Source organism: Anarhichas minor, unplaced genomic scaffold (genome assembly GCF_050575085.1).
Source record: "Anarhichas minor isolate MPS153535 unplaced genomic scaffold, ASM5057508v1 ptg000047l, whole genome shotgun sequence".
Classification (NCBI taxonomy): Eukaryota; Metazoa; Chordata; class Actinopteri; order Perciformes; family Anarhichadidae; genus Anarhichas; species Anarhichas minor.
The window spans coordinates 229,173-240,017 of record NW_027466493.1 but is presented as its reverse complement, the minus strand read 5'-3'; the positions used below and the strand labels follow the sequence as shown (position 1 = coordinate 240,017).

General features: G+C 42.3%; 1 protein-coding gene across 2 annotated transcripts in view; it reads right to left on the bottom strand.

Moving 5' to 3' along the window:
- Nucleotides 1-3,374: 3,374 nt before the first annotated feature.
- vta1 (vesicle (multivesicular body) trafficking 1) overlaps nucleotides 3,375-10,845 on the bottom strand; it is a 32,689-nt gene continuing 25,218 nt past the window's right edge. For both annotated transcript variants that reach the window (XM_076112115.1, XM_076112114.1), the window contains 2 exons: nucleotides 10,413-10,487; nucleotides 3,375-5,094 (listed from right to left, as the gene is read on the bottom strand). In XM_076112115.1, coding sequence (XP_075968230.1) covers nucleotides 4,949-5,094; nucleotides 10,413-10,487 — 221 coding nt within the window. In that variant the 3' untranslated portion in view covers nucleotides 3,375-4,948. The remainder of the gene's footprint in view (nucleotides 5,095-10,412; nucleotides 10,488-10,845) is intronic.

The following is a 10,845-nucleotide window of genomic DNA, read 5'->3' as shown; positions in this document are numbered from 1 at the left end:
GTTGTTTTAAAAAGCTAAATAAGTTATTAGCATGAAGTTCTGCTACTACGTCTTCTTCTTCTTCTTCTTCTTCTTCTTCTTCTTGCTCCTCTAGATCTTTACAGAGATCACAGTTGATAGATGAGATATTATTGATATTATTATTTAACCTCCACTTCCTGTCTCTGGAGCACTGATCTTCATCTCAGCTTCATTAGAGCCCAGTCGTCATGAAGACAGCGAGATGTGGTGAAAGCTCTGCTCGTTGTTTAGTTGTCAACACAATGAGGTTTAGTGCGTGAGTTCTCCTACGATATCCAGACTCCAGCTCACAGCGTCATGTTGGAGAACAAACACAGACCTGTCCACTAGAACCACCATAGAACCACAACCACCAACCAGAACCACCATAGAACCAGAACCATCATAGAACCACAACCACCATAGAACCAGAACCACCATAGAACCATCATGGTTCCTCTACGTTTAGTCCTCTCGTGCACACACACACACACACACACACACGTGTAGTTCTCCTAAACTGATTCCAGGCGTTGGGAAACGATGACTCGTCATCTCGTGCACATTCCGTGTGAATATTTCATGAAACAAAACTCTGAAACCTTTTCTTGTGTTTTCATCTCCTCATACTGTGAAGAGACGCGAAGCAGAAACTCCTCATATGATACGAGTCCATTTTATATTTCACCAGAGCACCAAATATATCAAATCACATCATATATCATGTATCATATATCATGTATCATATATCATGTATCATATATCATGTATCATGCATGTATGAATAAATAACCAGGAAGCTGTTGTTTTACTATTGTTTACTGTTTGTTTACAAAACCAAAGAACAATACGCTCACTGAGCTCAGAAACTTCTTCTCTGGTATTTGACGTATCACAGCCTGAGTCACCACCTAGTAGTGTACTATGTACAGTATGTATAAACATATATATATATTCTGTATATACATATATATATATATATGTTCTGTTTGACCCGGTCTGAGACACAGTGAGTCACTGGGTCAAACAGAACGTGTTCACATGATGACAAAAGAGATGTTTTATAAATGATTGTATAGTTTTGAAGTTTAATTTTTCAGGAGATCTGAGGTGCTCTGCTACTCTTCCTCTTCTTCTCCAGAGGAGAGTTCAGCTCTCAGCTGAGAGAAGAAAATACTCCTTTCTCTCTGTTTGTTCTTCTTCTTCTCTTCTTCATCATTAACGACGCGAGAATCAAACTTCAGCTCAATCTCAAAGTTAAAACTTAAAGTGTTTATCTCTCTCCAGCAGCACTGCGAGGAACACCGGGAGGAACACCGGGAGGAACACCGGGAGGAACACCGCGAGGAACACCGGGAGGAACACCGGGAGGAACACTGTGAGGAACACCGCGAGGAACACCGGGAGGAACACCGGGAGGAACACCGGGAGGAACACTGTGGTTCAGAGTTAGAGCAGCGTGTCTCTTTGGATCAACTGGTAGAACTCTCTTATGTAAAATATAAACCCTCTACTGAAGACCAGCAGCAGCAAACATCTCTACTAGTCTATGAATATTAATAATCTGTGTGAGGACTCACATGTGTTCACTGGACCGGCAGCTGGTCCCCCTGAAGGATCATCGTCCTCCTCAGAGTCTCCGGGAACTTTCTGTCGCGCTCAAACTTCTCCCACTCCAAATCAGCCAAAATCCAAAATGCGCCTCTGTGACGCATAAAAGTGTCCAAAGTTTAGCGAGAGACGGAGACAGAGAGACCGGGACAGACAGACCGGGTTAGGGTTCGCTTCTCTGGTCCGGACGGCCCGGCGGTGTGAAGATGCTTCTTCTTCTTCTTCTTCTTCCACTGAGAGAAAACCAGCGCAGAGTTCGAGGCTCAGAGGCGGAGATGCGTCAAGCTGCAGAAAACATAGCAACGCACTTTCCGGTCTAGTCGGACATTTTCAAAATAAAATCAGTCAGATTACTTCATTACATGAAGATGAACAAACTGTGTGGCCAAATCCCAATCTCCACCCTCACGGACTTTGAGGCGCGCTCCCGCGAAGTCCGTGAGGGTTTAGTTCTGTCCCACTGTCACATCATCAAGTGTTTGAGTCTCTCGCGGACATGTTGAGCCCTTTATGAACCCTTTCCGTAAGTCAGCATGGTATGCTGATTTAGCCTAAGGGAATTACCCACAAATCATTGCAACGTGACGTTAAACACGGGGTAACCAGCGGACGCATGGAGACGTAAAAACAAAGGTAAACAAAGAGGACCGATCACGTGTGTTCAGCCTGGAATATTAAATGTACTCGGGAACATTAAGGGTTAAAGATGGAACAAAAAATAAACATGAAATCAGAAGATATTTATTTATTCATCACGTTTGATTTTGTCATTGAAGCTGTTTTGACATAAACGAGTAAATAGATGATATGAAGTTACCTCATCTAGTGAGGAAAGAGCCTGAAGACGTTCAACTCAGGGAGTACAAAGTATACAATAAATACGCACAATTATACATCATATTTTGTCGTTTTCATGGTAACGTGATATGTTGCATATGTCCCATTCCTATTTACACCATCTCAAGCCCTCACAGTCTCTCACACTCACCCACTCACCAGGTGACGTCAGTAAGTCCCTGAGGGTTCAAGGTTTGAGGGTTTAGGGGGGACATTGGGATTGGGCCTATATATATATATTGAACTGGAATCGGGGAACCGGAAGTTGGAAATGACAATTAACAAACAGGAAAGAAACTGTAAAATACAAACAGAGACACAAATACTTTTAATATGAAAAACAGATGATGGAAAACACAGATGCTGGAGGAATGTGGTGGACAGACAGACAGAGAGACAGAGAGACAGAGAGACATAGAGAGAGACAGACAGACAGACACTCAAAGGACATTTATGGAAAGAGAATATTTAGCAGCTGGACATTTAAATGAATAATGTAAATAAAGAATGACGTTTAAGACGAGTTGTAACTTCCTGTTTCCTCCAAAATAAAACCTCTGAACTAAACTGGAAACACGTTTCCTCAGTTCAGAGTCGGTGAGCGATCACTTCTCTGATCAGTGATCATTGTTTCTGATCACATTAAAACATTTTGTTCACAAACTTTAGTCTTTAGAATCGGTGAGAAAATGAATCCTCTGAACCTTTAGAGCCGAACAATCCCACGAAACTCCTTAAAGAGTTACAATACAACTCAAGAGATAAATGCTGACAAAGCTTCTTTTAGATGGCTGATTTCTGTCTAGAAACACTGAATCACTTTAAAATGTTAAATTAAGATATTTTATTCAAACAAATGAAAACTAAATGAAATCCTTTAGAACATCAAAGATATGAAGTCGTGAACACAGACGAGACAGTGAAGCTTCATCTCAAGTATTTTATTCAAACTGAGTCCGACAGATCGTTGTGAAAAGAGAAGTTCAGAAAAAACTGAAACGTTAAATAATAATAAACTAGAAAAAAAGAAAAGAAAGATGGCCGCCGCGCTCAGAAATAATCCACACATACAGAGAAAGTATTAAAAAGTATTTGAGGGCAAAAACAGCAGTTTTATTTTCTCTAACGTCTGAGCTGCAGAACAAAGACTCCGTTTGATCTCGTAAAACAGAAAAACGTGTTCAGTTAAAGTGGAATTCAAAAACATTCAGGATACGATTTACAGATAAGAGAAGACGTTAAAATGTGTTCCTGGGAGTCCGTTAGCTCGTCATGTAGCATGTCAGCTAACCACCTATCCATCCCGTTTACAGGGATTCCTCCCGTTTCTACGGCGCCCCTGGTGGTCGAACTTATTATGACGGGAGCACAGGAGGAAGTCAGGTGACGAAGTTTAAAGAGTGAAACCAGAAGTCAACATGGAGTTATTTTACTGTACCTCTCCTGAATGTTTCTAAGTTATTTTTGTTACAATCCACAACTTAACTCTCACGTTCACAGCGTCGTCGGTCAACATCGGACAAGTTTTCTGTAGCGAAAACTTTTAGACGCAGAAAAAGTTTAAATATTCTCAACTTTTCAGCATCAGACGCAGAGTCGCACCAAAGATCAAGCAGGAGGCAAACTTCACTACGTCACCACTGACTTCCTGTTTTGAGTAGATGCGGTCGTAACGGACAGACGAAAGGTTGTTATTAGCGTTTTTTATTACTACATTGAACTCTAGCATTTTTCTTTCTGCTCATTCAACAGAAGGAACTCGACGTCTGCTTGAATCTTTTTTATTTCCCGATATTTACATTTGATCTCCGGCTCCACCGGATCGGCTCCTTGAAGCGGTCGTGATTAACTGCTGATGACTTTCAAAGTAAAAGCTCAGCAGTCTGAAGAAAAGATGGATGTCAGTTTCATATCTGTACAATCACAAGTAGTTTAGCTTAGCATTTAAAGACTGGAAGCAGTGGGAAACAGCTAGCATCTCTGACTCACGTGGAGTCTCATCTTTTGTTACTCAAACACAAACTGATCGGAGAAAATAATGTATGCTAAGCTAAGCTAACTAGCCACCTGGCTAATTTACTATTAATGGGTTTTCTTTTAATGTTTTGTTTTCATGCATTGCGTCAACATGACCGCAGCAGCTTTTAACGTCAAACTTTTGATATTTGATAGTTCAGAAAGCAGCTGAAACTAAAAGATGTTAATGTGTCGCGTGTGACAGCACTGATGCATCTGAAATGTGCCAATAGACGTCAATAACGGAACTTTGATCTTCTGGGTTCTTAATAATTAATAAGCAGTCAGTCACAGTGTCAGACACAGGCAGCCATTGTTGCTCACTGATTTCCATCATGTCCTCCCAGAGTGACTGAGTGTGTGAGTGTGTGTGTGTGTGTGTGTGTGCGCTCGATCAGCGACAGATAGAGCGGCGCTGCTGGGGAGAAAAGAGAGAGAGGGGGGGGGGGGGGGGGGGTGAGGGTCAGACCGGAGGACAAAGGCTTCATTCTTTGCCGGTGGTGAGGAGCTTCAGGGCTTTCTGGAGGTTCTGGACGGCCGTGCCCACATCCTCGTACTGCAGGGCGCTGCCCGCGTACTTACAGTACTTCTGGGCCTTGGTGAAGTCCTCCGCAGTGAGATGAACACCGCCTGGAGGGAGGAGGAAGTGAGATGAGAGTCAGATATTTTATGCACAACAACGAGGAAGCAATCATCTCTTCTTTACTGTCAACAGCTGCAACAAAGACAGAAATAAACCGTGAAACTGTATCAGAGGAAGTTTCTTCCTGTAACAGAAACTTTGAGTAAAACACTGGAATCACTAAAGAGCTTCTGTTCAAGACCTCAGAGGGAATATAATAAGGAAACCTTTTCTCTACGATCAAAGAAAAACTAAAGCTCCTTCTAAGTTCATGTGTTCATCATTGGTTGCTTTTAATCAAATGTTTAGTTTGTAAAATGTCAGAAAAAAAACTAGAAAATGTTCATTAAAAGAGTTCAAGGTGACGTGTTAAATCAGTTTAAAATGAATCAAAGCAGCAAATCTTCACTTTTGAGAATCTGGAAACATGAATGAACTGATATTTGTATCAGTTTAGAAGTAATCAAGCATCCAAATGTTCACTCATCTTCTCAGGGCTTTTAAAGATGCCAACAAACATCATCCTGGCTTCTGTAACCGGACAGCTACTCTCAGTGTTATATATTTAAACGCGACAAGGCCGAGAGCATTTCTTTGAAAAGCGTCCCGTTAAAAACACTTGGAGGTGACCTGCGTCATGGAAAGACGTCTCCACCGGCACATAACCACCTGTCAGCACTGAGGGGATTGTGGGTAATATATGACAGAGAGGTACCTGCTGGGAAGGGTTTTTAAAGAAGGACTGGTCTGTAATCTGCCAGTCCATACAGTGTGTGTGTGTGTGTCGTCCCTTTGATGGCCTCTCATTACTGTAGTATTTAATAAAGACATGGTGACCTCTGACCCTCTGAGACGGACCGCTCCCTCTGACCTCATCTCTGTGAACAGATACAGACCTCAAGCTAGAGCTTTAGACATGTTCATCTAAAACTCATAAAAACACGATTTAATAACCTCTCCTCTCTTTATTAAACCCGAGTAGTTTAGTCGACTAAATCTAACTTGGTAGTGTCCTGTGAAGACTGAAGTTTATTAAAAATAGACTGTATTTATATAAATAGGGGAAAATTGACACGTGCTTCTGAACTCTTGTAGGAAAACGCACGAAAAATAAGGAGTAACTTTTGATAAGATATTCAAACCCATAGAGGGTTAGTTAAAGTAAATATATTGTGTGTAGTTATGTCAAATAAAACCCACCTTTCTCAACTTAAAATAACTACAGGAGTGGCGTTACGTAAGTAAGTCACATTGACAGGAACAGAGGTCTACTTATTTCTTAAGTATAACTACAAACAAACATGTGACAATGATAATTACCTGAGTAAGTGTTTCAAAATATTGATTTCTATAACTTGACTTTCACTGTGAAAGAACAGCAGTCACAATAAAACAACAGACATTGACTCAATATGTTCTGTTGGTGGTTACGTATTGATTATCTCCATGTCAGCAGTGCTTTCTCTCTGTAGACCCTCTGTAATATATTCCAGTTTAACGTGGTGCAGCTCGTCACTCTCACAGATCTCCACCCATCAGAGTCTCTGGAGGTCTGCAGCTCAGCCTGGAGGAGCAACAACATGTTGGAGTGGGTGGAACACTCCGGACTTCCTCCTGGACTCTAGTGAGTCTTATAGGACCCAGATCCAGGATCCATGTGAATGGCCATGTAGTGTCTCTCCTCCTTCCTCATCACCTTTCCTATCCTTCTCTCCTTGTTTTCCTTCCTTTGCTGTTCCACATTCTGTCTCTTCCTCTTGTATTCAAACCCTCCTTCACTTTTTACCTTTTTCTCTTCTCCATCCGTTATTACTTCCTCCTCCTTTCCCCTCCGTTGCTCTCCTCTTCTCTACCTTTGGTTTCTCCTTCTTGTCTCCTCTTCCTCTGATAAATGTAAATCCATCCCTACAGATCGACGCTCTATTAGCCGTCTATGTGCTATTTGTTTCTAAACCAGCAGAAAGTCTAGTTTTGTCATTTTTTTAAACCGATGAAAACCAAAATGTAATTTATTTTCAATGTGCGGATCGGAGTAACATCTGAATAATTTAAATACATTAAATCCATCGCCTCTACACTCTGAACATATTCTCCTTTCTCTCTTTCATTTTGAAACTTTTGAATCTGATGCTTGCTTCTTTCTCTTCTCTCCTCGCTCTCCCTCCTTCTCTCCTTTAACCCTTTTCCTCCACCTCATCCTGATTCCTCTCTTTAAGTGGAACCATCCCTCCACTCGCTGAGACACGCTCTCCAAGTCCACCACGTGAACTCTCTGCTGCATCACTCAGAGCCGTGAAATGTCCGACAGCACAGAGCGATATTCCCTGTGGACTAACGCAGAGCCTCTGTGTCTGTGAGGAAGCGTTTCTACCTCCAACAGTGAACCTGTAGAGTCTTATTAGTGTTTTAATGCGCTTCTCTAAACTGTGCAGCTACAAACCCAACAAGCCGGATCTTAAAGATGTTTCCAGAGACTCTGGATGATCACAGACGGTTTTAGTTAGAACTACTTTCTATGGACCAAATCTTCTCAATCCAAACTGTTCAGAGGTTCAGCTCCAGTTAAACCAAACCATCTGCATGGTTCTATAAAACCAGCTAAAACACAAAACAAGCGGTCCTTTAAAGTGACTCTGATCAGAGCTGGTGCTTTACAACATCTTATGATTTTTCAAAAACGTTCTCACTTTCTAAAAACGTCCTAATTTCCCCCCAAATAACGTGCTCATATTTGAGATAAGCTGCAGAAATGTCTCTCTGCTGGTGTCAAACCTAAAGAGTTGTGACAAAGAGAAGTCCAGCGGTTCCTCCAGCAGACCGTCTGTTCCTCATGGAACCAGAGGTCTACGTTGATGTGTTGGTCACCTTAGTTCTGTACTTCAGGAACGGCACTTCTGTAGTTATTCTAACACAACCCACAGGCTGTTCCTAAACATGATGAACTAGTTTTCTGTAGAAGTTTATTTTGAAAAGACTGCACGAGAGGAAATACACACGTGTTGCTGGACTTTAGTAGAAAAACGCACAAAAAACGAGCAGTAACTTTTTTTACGACGTTAAAAAGTCGACGTTCCTTCCGAGCAGCAGAGGAGATAAATGTAAAGATCTCCCCTCACAGGGTTAATGTGTAGCACATGAAACAACAATGACACCGAATGATTCCTCTGCTTTCATGTGGACCTGCTGGGACCCCACGAGGGTCCTCTGGGCTCCCGTTGAGGAGCAGAGCAGAGCACCAGAGAAGGACTCTCCTGGCTTAGTAACACTCATAAAGCAGTCTTCAAAACGTCCCGGAGAAGAAAAAAAAGATTGAATAATGTTGCACCATGTGGCCGTAATCCCCCGGCTCATTCTCTTCTCCTCCAAGAAAAAGAAATATGCTGACTGGGTCCTCCCAATGATGGGAGGAGGAGGAGGAAGAGGAGGTGAAATAGTGGAAAATAAGTGAGGAGAGAGACGAGAGACGGCCAGAGACCACAGCGCTTCAGAGAGGACGTTAACGAAGACCACATCATCAATAATTAAGTTTACATCAGCTTCAGACTGAAGAGGGAACGTATTCAATAACTACAGCTGCTGTCATTCTTATGATCGACCAGTTACTCCTGTGATTAGTAGATCTGTTCAGTTTATAAGATATTAGAAATAGTGCTGAAAAACGCTGATTAGACTTTCTGGTTCTAACGGTTGTGGTTCAAACGGTTCAAACGGTTGTGGTTCAAACGGCTGTGGTTCTAACGGTTGTGGTTCTAATGGTTCTAATGGTTGTGGTTCTAATGGTTGTGGTTCTAATGGTCGTGGTTCTAATGGTCGTGGTTCTAATGGTTCTAATGGTTGTGATGGTTGTGGTTGTGATGGTTGTGGTTCTAACGGCTGTGGTTGTGATGGTTGTGGTTCTAACGGTTGTGGTTCTAACGGTCATGGTTCTAATGATTCTAACAGTTGTGGTTCTAACGGTTGTGGTTCTAATGGTCGTGGTTCTAATGGTCGTGGTTCTAATGGTTGTGATGGTTGTGGTTGTGATGGTTGTGTTCTAACGGCTGTGGTTCTAACGGCTGTGGTTCTGATGGTTGTGGTTCTAACGGTTGTGGTTCTAACGTTCGTGGTTCTAATGATTCTAACAGTTGTGGTTCTAACGGTTGTGGTTCTAATGGTTCTGGTTGTGATGAACAGTTTTCACACACTTTTCTCCGCCGGTGGGTTTTGTCTTTTCACTGAATGTGTTTGATGTAGAGCTTAAAGCTCTTCAGCGTTTAGGTTAAGAGCAGTGGTTCTGTGGCTGCAGCAGTGAGCTCGATGGAACACTGAACATGAACATGTACTCCATGTATCTGGAGAGGACGATCTGTTGTTGTCAGACAAAAAGAACAAGTTGTTGTAAAATACACAAATGAAACATATCATCTCAAGCATGTCGAGCAGTAAATGCTTAAAAACTGGATGGACCCAGAGGTGGTAGATGTGATTAGGCCGCCTGCTCCTCTGATAAAGGTCTTAAAGGTCTCCAGAGAGCAGCCCGCTGAGAGACCCCTGCTGACCGAGTGGGTCATCACCTTTCATGCCTCACATATCCACATGTTCTCTGGGTCATTAGCTCGTCCTCCTTCAGGCTGTTTGATATGTTTGAAATGGAGCTCTTCACTTATCTGCATGAACGGAGAATCAATGTGTTTCTCAAATCGTCTCTTTCATTTGAATGTCTAAGAGCGATCGGGCAGAAGTGTAACTGCTGGACCCACACGGTGGGTCCGGACCCACCCGGGTCCGGACCCACCGTGTGAGGAGAGAGCAGCAGGCTTAGTCTCTACCTAAAGCTCGGTTTAAAAAGTTACACACACTCGTGCTCAATGAACTGCATTTAAAAGCCAATGAAGAGGTGCACTCTTGGTCTTTGTGTCGAGTGGAAGCCTGTGTTTCTACTTGCTGCTGCTCTGTGTACTCTGTGTACTCTGTGTACTACTACAGTAGATGTACTGCTGTGGATGTGAAAGAATGAATATGAGTTTACGGGATGCTTATTATCTGTATCGGTGGATTAATCTTTATATTCTGCATCTAAACGGCTCCGCTTGCTTTTACACACTCATGACACAACACGAGGTCGAACACGCAAACACCAACACATCAAACAATCACACGTATGTAAAGAGACAGACGTGTGGAGAGACGTGTCTGTTTCATCTTCAGTGTAAACACGTCAAAACAACGGCTGAAAGTTTCATGACGGGAAGCAGTTTGGTGTTAGTGAGTGTGTGTGTGTGTGTGTGTGTGTGTGTGTGTGTGTGTGTGTGTGTGTGTGTGTGTGTGTGAGAGAGTGTGTTCTTACCCTGCTGCTGGGCGTTGAGTAGTGTGGGGTCCATCATGGGCACTGATCTGGGAACAGGCACTGGTTTAACTGCTTCTGTTGGTCAACAAAAACACTTTTGGTTAACTGTTTTAATAAAGTATTTATTTAGCAATAAAATGGTATTTTTACACACATGTTGCCTCTCAAGCTCTCGTGAGAGAGAAATCATCAAAGAGTGAGTCACACACACTTTAACGTGTTTTACAGAAGAGCGCAACAATGAAATAAATAAAAAGACATATCAAGACATAAATGAACATTGAATGCATTACATAAGACCTGCTGTGAGGTCAATACAAGTGTGATTAACTGTTCAGTGGAAATAAAGAAGTTTGGGATGTTTGTGCTTCACACACATTTAAATTATGATGAACAAAGTTTGACCCGAAACCGTCACTCACTCACACACACA